The sequence below is a fragment of the Mustela nivalis genome, assembly GCF_964662115.1.
Source record: "Mustela nivalis genome assembly, chromosome: 1".
Classification (NCBI taxonomy): Eukaryota; Metazoa; Chordata; class Mammalia; order Carnivora; family Mustelidae; genus Mustela; species Mustela nivalis.
The window spans coordinates 125245920-125265252 of record NC_139020.1 but is presented as its reverse complement, the minus strand read 5'-3'; the positions used below and the strand labels follow the sequence as shown (position 1 = coordinate 125265252).

Sequence of the window (19333 nt, the reverse complement as noted above, 5' to 3'; positions counted from 1 at the left end):
GTAATAGTTTCTACCACATCAAATGTTGGGAAGATGGGATTTTATCAAAGAACATACCCAAATACCTAAGATCATACTTTGCCTACAGGGTCTGTTATTAAAACAAAACTCAGAATTCCATACAGAGCACCACCAAATGGAAACCAAATCTCTGCTCTTTCAGAGGCCCTTGCAGAAATCTGCTCTAGGAAACCAGCCGCCATTAATCACTCACTTAGGGGTACGCTGCGAGTGACTTCCACCAATCAGTGTCTTGTTCTGATGTCTATGCAGATGGCACAGGTGTCTGTCCACAGGAAGCCTATGTCCCTGGGTTCATTTGAAACTGTTTCCAAAGGTGGCATAAAATTGTCTCTGAGAATATCAGGATCCAGAGGTGTTTGGAAAAGAGAAGCAATGATTTCCCCAGGTTTCATCAACCTCCCCTCCTTACCCCAGCAGGACAGCCTACATTTTGAGGGAACAACCAGGGTGCCTGCCCCACCCCTCAGCTTTCTAGCCCTGCTGCCTCAGGCCTCCAGCATGACTCTTTGGAAGGAACACCTCAGAACTTTACACACTACTATCTTCATAGTAAGCAAATGGTGTTCCAAATGGCTGGAACTCTCACTCACAAACTATAGACAGTCCTTGGTCTGCCTTTCTGTAAGGATCCCAAGCCTCTCTTAGCTGTTACTATTGAATAGAGGATACATCACTAATCCATTTCGATGCCCCCACTTTGCACCAGGTCTCTGATAAATTATTTGTGGTTTTCTGATATGGCCTCGAACAGCTGCCCCACATCCCCCAGTGAGAAGAGCTGACAACTCCTGCTGCCACTGACTCCTGTTACTGTGGTGCCTGACATAGAGTCTTAGGAACTGCCCCACCGCCATCCAGGGCGCCTCTGTGAAGGGGACTGGGAGCCTGCAGGCATATGCCCCTCTCCAAGGTTCTGAATCAGCATGAAGCACCCCATTACAACCTTTTCCTCTAGGACAGTGCTCATTCTCTCCCAGGAATTCTACACCTCGTGCAAGAACAATGGAAGAGAAATTGGTGTCTCAGGAGGGAAAGAGAGAGAGAGAGCTGAACTTTGCCTGGGAAGTATCATAGTCACACATGGCGCTTAAAGAATAGAGGGGTTTTTTTGTGTGTGTTTGTTTGGTATTGTTTTCCAACAACAAGTTACCAAAGAAAGAACCACAACTGATCATGAAACTGACTTCATGTTTATTCAATAATTCTACCATTTTTCTGCAAAATTTCTCTCGTTTGGCTTACGTTACCTTCCAACTCATCCTGCATTCAGCCCTGTGTGCTATATTAAGGGCAAAGGTATAACAACCAGCCTGACCTAGTTTTCTGCACATTTTGCCTCCATACAGGACCTCATCATACATCTACAGCCCCATTTCCAGCTCCGTCTCTGTCCTTGACTCCTGTCTATCTTTCCATAAAATCTCAAAGGATTTCACCCTTTCTCCAGGAGGCCTCCCAATTATTCAGACATGGTTCCTTATGTAACTATGTCATGGTGAGCAGTAAGTAAAGAGTTGTCCCAATAGTACTGCCATTTTTGATAACCAGTCTGGGACTACCTAGGCCCTCACACCATACCTTTTACACCATCCTTTTCCCAGTGTCATTTTCCAATCTCCTTCTTTTTGCTTCTTAACCCTTAGCCCACATAAAGTATCCAATCAGTTTCCCAAACTATCATCTTGACTCTTCTCAGTCACAAGAACATTTCTCTACATTCTTTTGACTTACAAAATTTAAGAGTCTTGAGTATCAACTCTCCTTCTTGGTTCCTTCCCAGACCCTATCTCAACCCTTTCTCCTAAAGGAAGATTGAGTAGAGGACATAGTTTGCTGTGGGAGTAAAAGAGGGCCTTCCCTGCCCACAGGGTAAAGGAGAACAAGGAAGCCCAGATACCATGTCAAAGCCAGACTACTTCTTGGGCGGTCAGGGAACAGATATAAAGATGCACAAAGAGGTTAAAAAGAGCAGGACCCATTCTGGAGATATAGCCCCATGTCCACGATTGGGGTTCTCCCCCTTCCTGGATGTGCTTACAGGTGTTAGGGGACCTAAAGTATATACACTGGAGCACATAGCCTCCAAGGTGTTCTCCTCCTATAGCTCCAACCTGTAGACAAGACGCCCAGATACCATCCCTGAGTATTTGTTCCACGTTGATCTAACCTTTTCTCAGACATCTGTAACTCTTTGTGTTTGCATTGCTTACATTGATCCTTACCTGTATGTGTCCACAGGTCCCAGTACACCATGGGTAAGGGGGTTCACCTCCCTAGAAAGCATCTGGGTTTCCCAGCATCATGGGCTGTAACTGCCATATCTTCATGGCTTTCACAGGGCCCAGCACAGTTCTGGACATGCGGTCTCTGTTCAAGGAATGAGGGCCTGCATAAGATCAGTCTTAACTGGATGAGCAGTTTGGGGCTCCAAATCACCTAATAATGACAATACTTTTAATAATAGAAGATGATATTTATGGAGGTCTTCTGTGTACCTGTCACGCAGCTAAACTCTTTGGGTATAATATCTCATTACATCCTCAAAACTACCACTTTTTTCAGATGAAACTATTAAGACTTAGAAGATTGTCTTCTCAAGGTTCACCAGCAAGAGAATATTTGTGAATCTGGTTGCTGTGAACATCAAGGGCATTCACTGGTTAGTTACAAGGAGCTATGAATCCCTGGGAGCCTCTAAAAAATCACATGTGTTCAAGAATTTGTCCATTTTTCTGGGAAAATCTTCATTGCTTTCATTAGATTCTTCAAGGGGTTGTGCACACAATGTGGAAAAGACCGTCTCTGGCTAGACACAGAGCAACATGATCCCAGCCTGCACATGGGGGCGCCCAGGAAAGCTTTACCACATCACCATTGTCATCTACCAGGTCCCCAGGGGAAGGGATGCAAGGCTGTAGACCCTGGCTGTGGCAATATACAGCTGCCTGCACCCTGCCTAGTTGGCACCTTGAACCAGGCTAAAGTTCACATCTAAATTCCGAGACCAGGAAACAGCCCTTATTAAGATTCCTGAAAAAGGAATTGGCTTTCAGGGCTTACCTATCTTCAGCAGATTTTCCCTTTGATTACTCAGGAGGGCTCTTATTTCCAGCTTAATGCCTACAAATACACTCACCCACTCTCTCCCACCCACCCTGTCTTTCCATTCTTCTAAAAAAAAAAAAAATCATCTGGCCTAAATCACATTAAGAAGCAGGAGATTCTCTCTCAATATGGCAACACTTGAGCCAATCCTGTGTCTCCGGAAGGATGTTTTCTGTTTAACTCTTTGGGGTCCCAATACCAACTGTACTCATGCAGGCTGAGCCAACCTCTCAGGCACATTCTGGAAGATACAGAGCCCCAACCTCATAACCCAGGACCTACTATGCCCCTCCCACTTCAACCAGCTCAGTGGTTTTCCCATCTTTTAAAAGGACTGAGTCTCTTTAGCCCTTTTCACAGGAAGCTTTCATCAGTAGTAACCGTGGCAACAGATCAGAGAAGCTTCAAAAAGCCTGTCTGTATGTAATTAAGAAAAACGAGGACATGGACGCAAGAGCAGGGAGTTTAGACAAGGAGACTGTGGCTCCCAGCCTTGCCACTGCACGCACTGAGGGCTTTTGCTGACGGAGATGACAGATTTTCTTCTCCCTCTGACTTCCCTCTTTACTCCCCCTTTTTTAGCATTTTTGTGTGGTTGTCTCATTTGGCCTCATTCCTGGGGATGTTGCTGGGAGCTCTGGTGCAGGACAAATGCTCCCTGCAGGGGTAAGGCCTCAAGCCCAGGGAGTGCAGTTTGGATGGGGAAGGATGGCCCAGCACCTCCCCCTAAGGAGGTTTATTTAAGAGCTGAACCTGCTCTGGTTAGACTCTCCAAGCACAGGAGATACATGGCTCTTAGCATTAGGCCAATGGAGCAGAGACCAGGGACCATTGGTGTTTTAGGCACCCAGACACTGGACCCTAGCTTGCTCTGCCTGGAGCCGATCTTCTGAGAAAGGGAGCAGGAGCTAAGCATTGTTGGGAGGCAATCTTAACCTATTTTATCTCAGAACCCTTATTCTTACCTGAGTTATCTCACTTATCTCAAGGTTTCTGTTCAGCTTTTTCCTAACCCCTGAGAGCCCAGAACCACACTGGCATATTTGTTAAAGGAATGAATGAGTGAGGAATAGGATCACAGCCAGTGTTGGGCCACCTGCACTGTGAGTCTAGGCACTGTGCTGGGCTCAGAGATAACAAGACACACCTCTACGGTTGCAGACACACAGCAAAACATATTGGGTTCTCCCAGAGCTCTTCGAAAGGAAAAGATTCACTCTATGCCGTTCTGGACTCAGTAACTGTGGGACTTATAGGTCCCCATTCACACCCCCGCAGATGTCCTTCTCTGGAATGCAGCCGTGAATGAGAATGGGACCATAGTTGCTTTATATGAAGGCTATTTCTAAATAAATATGAAAATAACCTTCCTGGAAATGCACCGCTTTTCTTCCTAAGTGGGGAGCAGACATGGGACAGCACTGACTGGGGTTTTCCCAGCTGCTAGGGACTCCACTGGATAAGGGACAGGGAAAGCCTCTCCCAGCAGCTCCTCCCTTGCTGCCTTTATCTCACTAAAGCTTCCACCACTCAGGACCACAAGCAGGGGTCCTCACTGCTACCACATCTGTATCCTCCCCCTGCCGCACAGCAGGGCCTCTCAGACTGGAGTAGAAGGCACACAGGTGATCTCCCAGGCAGTACAGGTCCCTGCGCCACCGCCCAAGGCTGCCCTCCAGTGAGAGCCTTACCATGTCCCAAGGACGCTTTAAGACAACGGTGTTAGGGGATTCGCCCCGCGCCCTGCAGAAAGCGAGCCCTCGAGGAACATACCTATCATGAGTATGAGAGATGGTGGCCTGTGGCAGAGGCTGGGCTCTCTGCGGAGCCCGGGAGCGGTGGCGCGGACCACTGGGAACTTGAGGTCCGAATCTCATCTGTCTGAGCAAATAGACGTGTCCAAGCCAGGCACTGGCCAGTATGCACGTGAATGAATAGCGCAGCGTGGGGTGGAGCCGGCCAACCCAGTAAGACTCCGCCCACCGCCGCGCCCACCACCCTCCCAGCCGGGCTGCGCGCTGATTCCAGAGAGGTGATGGATGTTTATCCCTGGGCAGATGGGTGGGGTATTCTCGAACGCTATTTGCAAGACTCCAGTAGAAATGCTTCATGAATCCTGCCCTGTCACAAGCGTGCAGGAATGTTGGGCTTTAGCTCAGGTCTAATGGGCTTTATATAGTACCATACTGATTTTCTTTCACATTTTAATAGAATCCGATTTAATATTTGCTTTCTGCTCTAGCTGCTTGCTGCTGACTGATTCAACACAGAATCCTTCCCTGGTGCCCCCCGACCTTGTTGTTATTCCCTCATTTTGTTTGTTGGCATTTGATTCCTGTCTTCAGCATGAACCATTTTACACATGTCTTCGTTCAGCTGGCGACAGTCACGTGCGTGAATTCTGAATGCATTACTATCCAGGGCGGCTGCTCCAGCAGACCCACCATTCAGAAGGGGGGCTTCTGGGTAAGATTCGTTTTCACCGTGATATGCATCGCGGTGCATCGAGGATAGGCAGCGCTCAGCTGCGTAGGGGCTGTGATCTGTTCTGTTTTGGGGCAGATTCTCTGACTTCATCAAATGTCCAGCAATGTGGCCAGTAATTCAGAAATAGGTTGCCTTTCCACCAAGGACCAGGCTTTCCAGAATTTCATATTTAACAAGGCTTTTCCACCTTTGCCACCGGATGAAGGGGAGCCTTAGACAGAGCTGTCCACAGGGAAAGGGCTGCTCTCCTTGACTCCCAGTGAGCCTGGCTGGTTTGTAGGAGAGAGAGTCTGTTCAAATCTCCTGTTATTTAAGAACAGTTCTGACCATCAACCTTTAGAGTACCATACCGGTGGAAGGCCAGACTGGAAGACGGCTTTTTTCTTAGTAGGGAAAGATAGCTGGTTTCATTAGCAGGCAGCATAGGGCTGTCATGGAGCGTCTGAGCTATGGAGTCAGGGGGACATGGGTCTGCATACTGGCTTCAGTTCTTATAGACCACGTGATCTATAGCCAGCTTTAGTTTCCCTTTCTATACAATTGAATTAATTATTGTATCTTCCCATGTAAATGTGTATAAAGCAGCCAGTAGAGTATCTGGAACAAACCCCTATGCTCTTCTTATGTTGTGGGATCAAAAACGGTGGCTTGTATGAAGCTCCCACCCAACTTTGCGTCTTGTCCTCAAGCACCAAAGCTGGGCGCTGTGAATATTCATCTGTGCAGGTGGTCCAGCAGCCTGTCCTCCAGAGAAACAGCCCAAGATGTATACACCACACAGACCCCAAGTTGTGTGGGGTTTTGTGCAGGATGCCTGTTGGATCTGTGCAGGATCTGTTTGGGCTTTTGATGGGCCACTTGTGTCCCTCAACTCTTGAATTCTACAGGAATCCAGTAAGTGTCTAATACACATACATAATATATTCTATAGTATACTATAATATACTATACATACTATACACTCAGGTTGGCTAGGAGAAGTGGCATAGTCTTGAGAACAAAAGCGCCTGAAGCCAGGTCCTTGCATCTCCTCTCCTTTGGCACACATGACTGAAAGAAGTTGTCCCAGGGGAGTTTGGGGCAGGTTCTCATCTCTGTCCACCAATTTTCTCGGGATGGATTGGCGTGTGGAAATTTGGGACTGAGGGGCAGGAGACGATGCGTGCAAGACGATGGTGTGGTGGGAACACACCAAAGACAGAGAGAGGCTGGAGGAGGAGGCTTCTGTCCAACCTCACTGGGCCTCTCTTTGTCTCCTACAGGTGTCCCGTCAGGCCCCCGCAATGTCATCTCCATCGTCAATGAGACGTCCATCATTCTGGAGTGGCACCCGCCCAGGGAGACAGGTGGGCGTGATGATGTGACCTACAACATCATCTGTAGGAAGTGCCGCGCGGACCGTCGGAGCTGCTCCCGCTGCGACGACAACGTGGAGTTTGTGCCCCGGCAGCTGGGCCTGACCGAGTGCCGAGTGTCCATCAGCAGCCTGTGGGCCCACACCCCTTACACCTTCGACATCCAGGCCGTCAACGGAGTGTCCAGCAAGAGCCCCTTCCCCCCACAGCATGTCTCCGTCAACATCACCACAAACCAAGCTGGTAAGTCTGAAGACATCTGTGCTCCTTCTGTCTGTCTGTGTGACTGGCTCCCTGTCCCTCTCTCTGAAGGAACAAAGCTGTGGCCACACCCATTCTGCCTTCTGGTCTCCTCACAGGAGAGAAAGGGTCAGGCCACGGGCATTGATGGCCATGGAGGAAACAGGTGTAGCATTTCATCCCTGAGGGTGAGCTGGATTCTGAGGGATCTTCTCCAGCTCAGGACAAAAGCAGAGGCGTCTATCCAAGTCTGAGTAGAACCCAGTAGTCTGCATTCAGCTGGGGCTCAACAAATGCCGTTGGAAAGATAGATGGACAGACAGAGGGGTGGGGGGTTGGGTAGGTGAATGGGCAGAAGCCCTGCACAGTATTAAGAACCCCAGTGCTACTGTATCAGAAAACCCAATGAAAGAAACATCTCAGAAATCATGTGATAGAGTTACTTTTCAATTAAACCATGTAATCCAAGAGTGTGTCCTCCTGTGTAGCTTGCCGAGATGAATGCTACACTGCGATAGAGACCTCACATCATTGGCAATAGATCACTGCCGAGAGCCCATACATCCCTGTTGCACGCAGAGCTCAAAACACATTTGCTTCTCTCCTCTTTATTTCTGTATCTCTTACTCTTCTGACCTTTTCTCTTTATTACTTTTTACACCTCTTGCAACAACCCATTTCTTTTTATATCCATCTAACCAGTCCATTCATGCACTCACTCCCTTCCTTATTACTCCCTCCTTATTAAGGGAGAGTTTGTTAGCCTCTGATGTGTGTGCCAAACTGTGGGTTAGACACCGTGAGGGATACAGTGAGACCTGGAGACCACGGTTCCTCCCAGAAAACTCATTAACTGCACAATTTGCAGGATGTAGACACGCAATCCAGATCTGCAGCAGGGTGCGTTTGAGGCGTGTGTACCGTGCATGTGCGGTAAATACCAAGGGAGTTAGACAGAAATGAGCAATCTCCCCTCCTGGGGTGACGGCGCAAGAATGCAGAGGGAAAGTCTATAGGCAGTGGGGGTCGTGGGCAGTGGACTGTGATCTTATTTGGAATTATGGATTTTTCTCAATCAACAGATGCTAGAAGGACAGCTTGTTAGTGGAATAGCTGGAGCCAAGCACATCCCTTTTCTCTCTCTCTCTCCCTCCCTGTAGCTCCCCCTTCTTAACCTCCTCTTCCCTACTCTGTCCTCGTCTGCTCCTCACCTCCCCATTCTCGGGTTCCTTCTGCCTCTTTCATTACCAGGCGGCTCTGATGGCAGATGATTCTTGGGTTTAAGCTGTCAGAACTCAGGAGAAAAAAAGGTGTTGCAGGAGAGCGTGGCTGTCCAGATGGCTGCGTTGTTGCCGTGAGCAAGTGTGTGTTCGTGAGTGCGTGTTTGTATGCATGCGTTTGGTCACGTGTTTGCATGCATGCGTGTGCAGTGAGAAAACAGGCGTGGAAGTGTGGAAGCCTCCAGCTGGTGACCACAGCCCCAGCACCATGGAGACAAAGGTTGTGACAGTCTCTGTCTTACCCCAAGAAAAGGCGATGGTAATTTCTGGATCACGTGGAGCATGGAACACGGGCAGCTTTTGTTAGCAGTGTTCCCCTTGGAGAGTTTAAGGCGGAAAACTGGCTGAAATATTTTAGTGTCCCAGCTTCTGGGACTAATAATCCTGCCAGCCTGTCATGTCATGCTGGGCTTGGCTGTCTGCTCTCTCTCTCTAAGAATGTGCGAACAAACCTGCCACTTATAGCGGTTTGCTTTGATTCCTGCCCCTCCCTTTCCTTACCCTGCTATTCCCGAACCTGCCCATCTGCTTATCTTGCCATCTGCACCTTCCCAGGCTGCAGAGACGCCGAGGGATCGGGTCTCCTGCAAGGGGCCCGGCATCGCCAGCATTCAAGATAGCTGTCGTCATCCTCACTCACTTGCTTCTCCAGGAGTGGATTTCTCGTGCCCTTTGTTCCTCTTCTGACAGTCCCTTTTCTCTTAACTTTCCCTGATTTTGGAGTCCCAGCCCCATCGAAATCTTCTAGTGTGGGATTTCTTTTTGGGAATCTGGAATTCCGGTGTCAGAAAGTTTACAATCAATGAGAGAAGGGTGCTTCTTGGTGGCATGTGGTTCTAACAAGACAAATGACAAGGTGACACACGGGTCCTGATTGGTGGGCTGTGGGGCTCTGAGGAGTGTGGTGCTTTCACAATGCTTGGGGGCAGAGCTGTGTGGGAATGCAAACTTTTTAACCATCAGATCATTCCTTTAAAGGAGGAGATCCCCCAAAATAAACACTTGGGCCTGTACTGTCCAAGAAAAGTTGAGAAACACAAAGGGAAATGACACTTTTGGGGGGCAGGCAGGGAGAGGAGAAGAGGGAGAGGGGGAAATCTTAAGCTGGCTCCATGCCCATCGCAGAGCCTGATGCCAGGCTCGATGCCATGATCCTGAGATCATGATCTGAGCCGAAATCAAGAGTCAAATGCTTAACTGACTGAGCCCCCCAGACGCCCCTAAGTGACAAGTTTTATAAGAGGTGAAAGAGAGACTAAGTAGCAGGCATCGTGAAAGCCATATCACTCTGCTACATGAAGGGCCAAGGTAGATGGACCCATGTAAGTCCATAAGTCATGCCACGTCTCTGTGACACGGAACCCTAGAAGACTTCTCTGCCCCTGAATCGAGACAGAGATGACTGTGTGTCTGTTAAGTGATCCCGGAGGTGATTTGGAGCTTGACCATGGTTGTCAGTGAGGGTCACATGAAAGAAGGGCTTGGCAAAGTTGGTTGCTAAGTGGTCTTGGACTTGATCAGAAGCCTGATGTTCATGAATAGCAGACTCGATCCTGGCAGGCTGGCTTGCTACTCTGGGCTGGCTCTTCCTTTGGCCAGAAGCTACAGACCATGTCTGCAGCTGGTTATGCAGCTCTAACTGTCCAGCAGATCCGAGATTGTCATGCTCCTTCTTTCTCAGGGCTGCCCAGACACACCACACTGATGCTGCCTCCCACCGTTCTCGTGAGGCCCGCCCAGTGGAAGCAGGCAGCTCATTGAGCTGACTGAGGTATCCAGTAAAAAGGTTATGGTTGGCATCAGTCCACCAGAGGGAGTTACCAAGAGGCTTTTCTTGGCCCTAAGGGCTGATCTAACACGAGAGTGTGGGAGATTTTGTAATCATCTTTTGATCCATAGGGCACACGGAGACAAGCATCCCTGGGGGGACACTGAGGGATCTCTTGGGTCCTGAGAGGGGCAGAGGGCTTCCGTCTCCTGTGACTGCCCCAGTCATGTCTATAGTCTTGACTACGCAAAGATATTGTGTCACTTGGAGAGTAACAGGATCAAATCCTCACCCAGCCCATAGGCAGTGGCAGAAAACTGCCATTTTGAGCACCTCTACTGTGCCTAGTCCATGCTGAGTTCCTTATTACCATTTTAAGCACCTCCAGTGTGCCAAGCCCATGGCTAATTGAGGTGGATCAGAGGAAGAAACGGGCCAGAGTGCTTTCAGAATCTGCTCAACATCTCACCACCGGCACTGATGTTTCTAGGTTTCAAACTCAGATTCGTGGCCATTTTATTCTCCGACTGATCAAAAATCGCATTATGGTGAGCCAGGGAAGTTATAAGCTCTCTCTAAGCTATTGCCACATAGCTGGGCTACTTCAGCTGTCAAAAAAAATGTCCATCATCTTTGGTTGGGGCTGGTCATGAATTATGCAAGCTCAGATTTACGTGAGGTCTTCGGGGATGCAGCCTTGCACTGCATACAGCTGCTTGGAGTTTAAAATAGACCAGATCAGGTGGAACACGCTCTGTTCCAGTGGCCAAGCGATCTGCACAGAGCTGTTATCACCACTGACTCCTCCAGCCACTCTCTGGCACCTGGCCCCAGATTCAGACTGATGGCCAGATCATCTGGCTGTCAGAGAGAATTAAAGTGAATGACAAACTTTACTTCTTTTTCCTGCCAACTAGATTCAGAATGTCAGAGTTGGGGAAGGGGACCTCAGAGGAAATCTTGGGGAAAATAAATAAGACAAATCAGACCAGAACATCTAAAAAATCAACTTGCCACAAAATAAAATAGAGTCAGTGAATTTGGGACCATCTGAGCCAGAGAGAACACAGTCAAAGGCCCAAGAGGCCAGGCAGGCAGTGGAGAGGAGCAAAGCAGGGCCAAGCGTCAGGCAGTAGAGTGGTGAGGGCCGCAGAGAACCGTGGACAGGCCAGCCTCTGCTCTGCTCTGGCAAGTGGTGTTATGCTCCGCACTGCCAGAACCTATAAGCTGAAAACCTAGATTTAAAATGTTGACGACTAGGGATGCCTGGGTGGCTCGGTCAGTGAAGCCTCTGCCCTCAGCTCAGGTCATGATCTCGGGGTCCTGGGAGAGAGTCCTGTGTCAGGCTCCCTGCTCAATGGGGAGTCTGCTTCTCCCTCTGCCTCCCGCTCCCCTTGCTTGTTCCTTCTCTCTTTCTGACAAATAAATAAATAAAATCTTTAAGGAATAAATGAATACATAATAAAATGTTGACAACTAATTAGGAAATTTTAAAGCACTTGAAAGCCAAATACACCCAAGACTGGATTTGCCCTATGAGCTGTGGTTTGTAACCTCCGATTCAGAAGGCTAATCTGATTTACCCAAGCCTGAATGGCAAGAGTGCTGTGTTGGTCTAGCCTTATTCCACTGTGGGGCAGTCACGTTTCTCACCTCTTTTTTCTTTTTTTCTGTTTTAAAAATTATTTATTTATTTGAGAGAGAGAAAGCAAGGGAGAGCATGAGCAGGGGGGAGGGGCAGAGGGAGAAGCAGGCTCCCTGCTGAGCAGGGAGCCCCGTGCCGGACTCTATCCCAGGACCCTGGGATCATGACCTGAGCTGAAGACAGATGCTTCTCTGACTGAGCCACTCAGGCGCCCCACCTTGCTCACCACTTGGGTCCAGTGCAGCAGAGGTAGAGTGAGGGACCCTGCTGTTGGACCCCCTCTCTGCTCTTCACAGGACTCGTGCAAGTTCACTGAACTGCCATGATCCCTTCTATCTCAACTGTCACATGGGAGTAATGAACCCTTCTTCCTAGAGCTGTTGTGACAAGCAAATGAGATGGGACAAAAAGTCCCTTTGTGAACCAGGCTACGGACAAAGGGATGAGCCTCATTTCTGAGCCAGACAGCAGTTTGCTGTACTCTCTTCCAAAGCTGTTTCCTTCCAAGGCCCCTCCATCACTTTGTTTGGGACTGATGTCATCCCCATCAGATAAATGACAGGGATTGGTTTGTCCATTCTCCAAGGGAGGAGTGGGTACCAGAAGGGCTAGCGGCAAAGTCCCAGGGAGTTGATGAGGGCACTGGAACCAGAGCTATGGACCTGTGCCAGGCTGACCTTGCCGCTCAGAGGAGCCCGTCCGTCTTTCCTCCTCGTGTGTCTAGAGAAGCAGCACTTGCCCTCTTACTTTTATGAACACATCAGCCTTACTTATATCTGACATGTATATTACCCCCGGTCCACGTGTGACCCGCTGTGCCTACTGCATGTGGGATGTTAACATATTTACTGTGCCCACAGACACAATCCATAACTTAATTTTGTTTCAAAGATACTGCATTACTTCCATTAATGGTCATAAGCCCCTATAGTTTGTCCATTTTTAAGGTGTTATTGAAGCTCCTAGACAATTAAAGTCACTCAGAGATGCTACTTTTCCTACAAAAGAATTACCTAGACCACCAATTCTTTTGAACACATCACCTAATTTGCATTATTCCTTGGTTAAATATAGTATTTGCATGCATAAAGAATAATCTTTGAATATGAAAAGGAATTTTATGATATTGCAATATATCGAGCTCTTTGGAGGAAAGATATTATGTAAATCTCAAAATTAAATATTAAAACAATATTACAGTGCTGCCTGTAGAAATTTGGAGTGTTAAGATCCATATGCTGAAACCAGTTCATTTTTAGGGGCTGGTCTCATTGGAAATTAGCAGGCGAAATTTGCTCCGAAGTAGAGAAAAGATTGAGTCAGAACTTTAAAAAGACTGGAATGACTTTAAGAAAACTTTCATTCAAATTAATAAAAAAGAGTTTAAAAACCTTAAGTAAATGAAATTTTCACTGTCCTTAATTCAATTTCATAGTTAATTTCATTGCTTTCTTCCCATTGTTAATTCTAAAAAGGTTGTTTTTATTGTTTCTTAAGCCCTGACACTGAAAAGGAAATTTTAAGTGGTCTCAGAAAGGTCCGGACCATATTTGCCAACCGCGGTGTGTTGTGTGTTGAGCTGAGTAGGTCAGCAGGTGACACTGTACTTAATCAAAGTCCTGGCTTCCACCCTCCTCAACCTTGGGGCTCTCCACGAGATGGTGAGCTCTAGGGGAAATCAGCCTTTCTCACTTACCCCAGCTTCAGGAGGGAGGGACCACACCATGCTAGGCACAGGGAACCTTGAGAAGTACTTGCCAGGATCCTTCAGTCCCTACATCGGAGTTAGTACAGAGATGTTTCTCTGGGGTGGTGATAGCTGGCCGACCAGGTATCTCCCTCCCCTAAAAGGAAAAACTGAAAAGAAAAAAACAGAACAAAACAAAAACTGAAAGGAAAACTGAAGGGAACAATCTTTGGACAATGCCAGCAGCCCCAATCCACTCAGAGGAGCACAGTGAGATTCAGCCGTACTCAAAGGGGTTTATTTATTTAGTTAAGCACTCTAACTTTGGGAATGTATTCATTCATCTAACACAGTCTTTGTGACTGCTTTCCACAGCCTGACTCATGGGTTCCTGCTTCTAGGGGCTCCCGTCTGTTCTCTTTCTCTACAAATATTTATTGAGGCTTTCTGTGCGTCATGCGCTGCTCGAAGCACCAGGAACACAGGAGCAAACAACACAGACACAAATCTGTGCCTTGCGGAGCTCACATTCTGGTCCACAGCACTCACTGGGACTGGGGTCACAGGCCCAGACAAGTCACAAGGGAGCAGACAACTAGCTGGGAAGCAACACTAGGGGCCCGTCAGCTGGGCTCTTGGTCCCACAGCCTGCTGTGGTGCCAACCTTCACTTTCCAAAAGTTAGAAGGTGGCCACATTGAGAGAGAACATCTCAGTCTATAGCGACTAGGCTGAACACTGACAGTGTTGGGTGGTCTATTTTACGACTCAGTAACTGACCAGTTTGGGCTTCTTATGGACAGATATCACCTGCAGGACCATGCAATGCTCGTGTGTGGGTATTCTCCATGTTTCCGGTCCTGGGCAATGCCTGGTGATGCTGCTGACAGCTGGGGAACAGCTGAGAATGCCTTGCCCTGCCTCCCGGCCAGGATGACTGCAAGGCCCCATGCGGCCTGGGGCTCATTTGCTCACTGTACTCCAGCTTGGGCCAGGCACTGCAAGTCCGTGCTTTGTTGAGTGCAAATGGGACAGGCTGCTGGTAGTGAGATTGTAGTATGTTTCTTACCCTGTCCCAAGTCCAAATGACATTGCAATAACCCTCCTCCTAGAGGGAACCTCACGGAGAGAACTTCTAGTTGGATCATGAGCTAGTTGCTGTTCGCCCCATGGCCTTGGCAAAGGAGGTGGGAGGGAGGAGGGGTTCTGGTGATGTGTCTGCCCCGCGCTCCTCCCGCAAATGTCAGCTCCGTGAGCCACAACCGTAATCTTCAGGACAGTGTGCCTGTACCCGTCTTATTGGCTCTTGTTCCCCAGTGTCTAGCTAGATGCCGGAAATAACAGAAGTCAATAAATGTTTACTGAGGGATTAATAAATTATCAAGCAAATGTATGAATGAGAGCCTCCGTCTTTCTTAGACTCAGCTCAGGCGTCTGCATGTGGAACAGCTTGAGCCCTCTCTATGGTCTTCCCTTCATCACACATCTCTGGGCGGGTGCTGGGTTTGGAGTTAAGCCCCAACATTCTTCCAGATGTGGCTGAGACCTGGAACTTCCTGGTGGCACTGTCCTCCCAAAACATGGCCCTCAGAGAGACCCTGTGCTATGAGCCGGGCTGCGGCTCCCCTGTGGGCAAGCCCCAGCTACTGGAGTGAATGCATAGCTGGGGGCGGTTGGGACGGCGTACTGACGTGCTGTCTGTCCACCGGCGTGCCAGCTCCGTGCCTGTCATTTTCACAGCGCCAGCCATGTTAAACAGGCGGGAGCACCAGGGGTTTTTGAATGCCGCAATTAACAAAACAGTAATCAAGCTAAGTGTTTAATTTCAGAAAATTAACATCTTCTCTGAGCGGATGTGAAAGAGGGAGAAAAAGAGGCGCATTAAATGTTCTGGGTAAATAAAGGCAACACCAGACCACAAATGTATTCCAGTTCAAAGGAGACTCTTGGCCAACCCTCAGGCCTTGGGATCAGTTTCCTTCTGAGGCCCCAGCTGCAGGACATCGGCGAAAGAATGGAGCCCTAGGATCTTAAAATGTGTGTGCCTTTCTTTCCCTCTTTCCTCCCCTCTCCTCTCCGCCCCTCTCTCCCATCCTCACCCCTCCCTCCTGTCCCCTCCTCTCTTCCCTTCTCTTCTCCTCTCTTCTCTTCTTTCCTTTCCTTTCAGAACAGAGCAAATGCTTTGTCTGTCCAGAAGAGCTCAAGGGCACAAGACCCCCTGGGAGCCTATCTGCCCCATACAAAATCCTTATTGGTCTCTGAACTGTACTAGTTACAAGGATGATACAATGAGTTCTTGCACGTGCATTAGTTTTTCATGCACATAGGCTGTACTTGTCCTGATAGACTTTATGGCTCCCAGGGGAAAAGACCAGGTCTCACTCCTCCACTAACCCCTGTACGTCAGCACAGTGTCCTCTGTTCTGGCCTTACTTAACATTCATGGTCTTGTGGTGCCTCATAAACCAGCCGGCTGTCTCTTGTTTGTAGGTGCATGTTTGCTTGTGGTGGAGGAAGCTTGGAAGGGGGTGGGTGTGCAGGGCACTGGCTGGGGACAGGACCTCCCGGTGTCTGTTGGCTTATGTGATAACCTGGGAGAGAGTGAGGGCCCAGGACAAGGACTGTAAGGACAAGGGAGACAGCTGTGCCACAGGAACAGGGTGAAGTTTGAGCACAACAAGCAGCCTTGAGGCATGGTGATGAGGTGCCACAATTTGGAAGGGAGGAAAGGCTGTCGGGGGTTGTGGGTGTTGGGCTGAACGTGGCCACAGGTCCTCAGAGAGGGGACTGGAAAGGCGGCTTAGGGAACAGCTTTTCTAGGGGGCGTCTCACAGACAGCTGACATGGAGAAGAGAGAAAACAAAGCAGGAGGATGAGCGGTTGGTTTGCAAATACATTGGAGACATGCCAGGGGCCCCGTAAGTGTTCGGGGACAGTGGCAAGGGGAGGGGGGGATTCAGTTCTGTGCATGTGTGATTTGTGGACATTTGGAGTTCCGGAGTCCAGGTATGACTTCTGCATTTGGGTATTTTCTCCACAACGTGGGAGATGAGCTTGGTTGCGGAGGGTGCACGAAGTACTGGGGTCGACGGTTCAAAGAGCATGGCAAGTTTGGCAGGGCCGTTGCAGAGAGTGGGGGATGGGATTGAGGAGAGAAATCCCTCATTTCCAGGAAGCGCTGAGGGCTCCTTGGAAGCTGGGGATCACGTGTTTACGAAGCCATCCACCTGCCCTGTTACGTGACCTTCTCAGCAGTGCATGGCTGACCCTGCAGGAAGTTAATCATGGATCTCTCTTGAGATGAGTTTTGCTGGCTGTGTCCTCGGAAAAGATAAAGGCGACTCATGCCTGAGGGTTAAGGGATTATTGCCAGTTAGGTTATTACAAAGATGGAACTGGGCTGGATAATGAGGGACGCACCTAAGGAAGAGGGCTGACGTGTGGGGTGGAAGTCAAGGCCGAGAGGGCTGGTTGAGCCAGCCAGAGTTGCAGGGGCTTGTCAGAGGTTGCTGGGGGGAAGGAGAAGACCTGAGTTTGTGGCTTTGAAAATGGAGCCACTTCAGGTGAAACTGAATCCAGGTGTGCCATGAGAATGGGTAGATGTGGAAGAGTGGTGGGGGTCGGGGAACAGGAAGTGGTTGGACATGGAAGTCATCCACCAAAGGGCAAGTCCTGGGATGGAGCAGACAGAAACCCAGGTCTTCAGTGAGTCAGGAATGGTGGTAAGAGTGAGTACACAGTGCTCCCAACGTGAAGAGCGGCAGCTCTGCCCAGTGACATTTTAACAGAGGGTGCCAGAGAGGGTGAGCCACAGTGTGGAGATGGTGACTGGGAATAAGGAGGGCATAGCCCACTTCCTGACCTTGAGTTGTGCTAGGCATGAAACTGTCCACTGCCACATTTCAGAGGGCTGCAGGGCACAGGTGTCCCCAGGCATCAGAGTCAAGAGAAGGGAGACCCATACAGTTGTGGGGATAGGAGGCCACCCAGGACCCCATGAGCTGGATGCTTCCTTCCTCTGGCCCAGGGCTCCACCCATTTCCACCTGTCTGGATTCCCCTAATCTCCCTGAGGCACTGCCCTCCCCCGTGCCGGGCATCCCCCGGGCTAGAAGCCTGAGTGTAGGAGGAGAGCAGAGATGGCCAGCACCATCATTTCTGTCACTGCTCTCACCTGCTAAGGGCTTAGGGAAGTCACTTCCTCTCTCACCGTCAGTGCTCTAAACCCATAAATTGGAAGAATTAGTAGAAAACTGAATAACCTCAGATGTCCTTTCAAAATTTTATATTCCAATTTCTAGATTTCTAGACAAATAGTTCTCAAATTGAAATGTACATCAGAATCCCTTGAAGGGCTTGTTAAAACACAGATTGCTGAGCCCTTCCCCCACCCCCGAGTTTCTGATCCAGTAGCCTGGAGTGGGGCTCGAGATTCTGGATGTCTCACCAGTTCCCAGGTGATGCTGATCAAGGATCCCGTTTTGAGAACTAGCAGGATCAATTGGATGTTCCCACCACAGAAACGCCTCCACATCAGAGTTAATATCACCCTCTGCTATATACCTGCATCTCCAGAGCAGCCTCCAGCTCCTACCCTCAGCTGTCTTACCCCTGCCTTTGGCTTGGAATCAGGACCTTTGTGGATGGACCCAGGAAGGAAGCCCCAGTCAGGGATATAGGGCTGACTCAGCCACCTGGGCCTAAGACCCCCACTTTCTCTCCCACTCCTGCTTTTTTGAGCCCAGGGGGAGATTCAGCCAATATTCTACAACAGAATCAAAATGATGCCATCCCCTCAAAGCAGTCCTCTGTCCTTAGCTGACTCCAAGGTAAAGAGGAAGATTGGAAGGGCGTGTCAGGGTCATCTCAAGGCAAGCCCGGAGCAGAAGTCAAGAAGCCAATGTCCACAATAGAGGAAAATAATTAGAAAAATAATTAATTCTGCTTTTGTATTCATATCCAGTCTGCAAACTAATTGCTTGTTTGTTTAATCTACTTTGGCCAGAAGTGTTACTGCACCAAAAATATTTAATGAGTCAGGCTTCCTAATGTAAAATTCAAGCATATTTGTGCAATGAAATGAGTTTTCATCATCAGAGGGAGAACCCGTTATGTGAGCAGCACCTTCCTGAAGTTATCTCCCAGAATAGAAATGTCAGAGGAAACACAATTCGTCGTTTGCACAATTCATCGATGTGCAAACTCTTTTTCTTTGTCTTCCGTACTGGTGGGCCTGAAGTCTTTAGCTGACATTTAAATTGAGATTTTAGGGGCGCCTGGGTGGCTCAGTGGGTTAAAGCCTCTGCCTTCGGCTCGGGTCGTGATCCCAGGGTTCTGGGATCGAGCCCCGCATCGGGCTCTCTGCTCAGCAGGGAGCCTGCTTCCCCCCTCTCTCTTTCTGCCTGCCTCTCTGCCTACTTGTGATCTCTCTCTGTCAAATAAATAAATAAAATCTTTAAAACAAAACCAAACCAAATACTCTTTAAAAAAAATAAATTGAGATTTTAGTTTTTTCTGAAGAATGTGTTTCATGTAAGGAAAAGGTGACCCACCAGCTCCAACCCCTCACTCCCACTCTTGTCACCCATGCCTTTTAGGAGCACCCATAATTTAATCTGAGGCCTCAAGGGGGCTTTTGGAGGCTTTCCAGAATTTTTGGATCTCTCGGTGAGCTGTTCGGAGTCTGGGCTGGGGACGTAGGAAATAGGACTGGCTTCAGGGCTCTGGGACTCCTGCTTCTGATT

At 48.9% G+C, this 19333-nt stretch overlaps 1 protein-coding gene across 1 annotated transcript in view; it reads left to right on the top strand.

Annotated features, from left to right (window-relative positions):
- EPHB1 (EPH receptor B1) overlaps positions 1 to 19333 on the top strand; it is a 417459-nt gene that overhangs the window by 296281 nt on the left and 101845 nt on the right. Inside the window, exon 5 of the mRNA XM_082715150.1 lies at positions 6879 to 7214. Within this exon, the coding sequence (XP_082571276.1) occupies positions 6879 to 7214 (336 nt within the window). The remainder of the gene's footprint in view (positions 1 to 6878; positions 7215 to 19333) is intronic.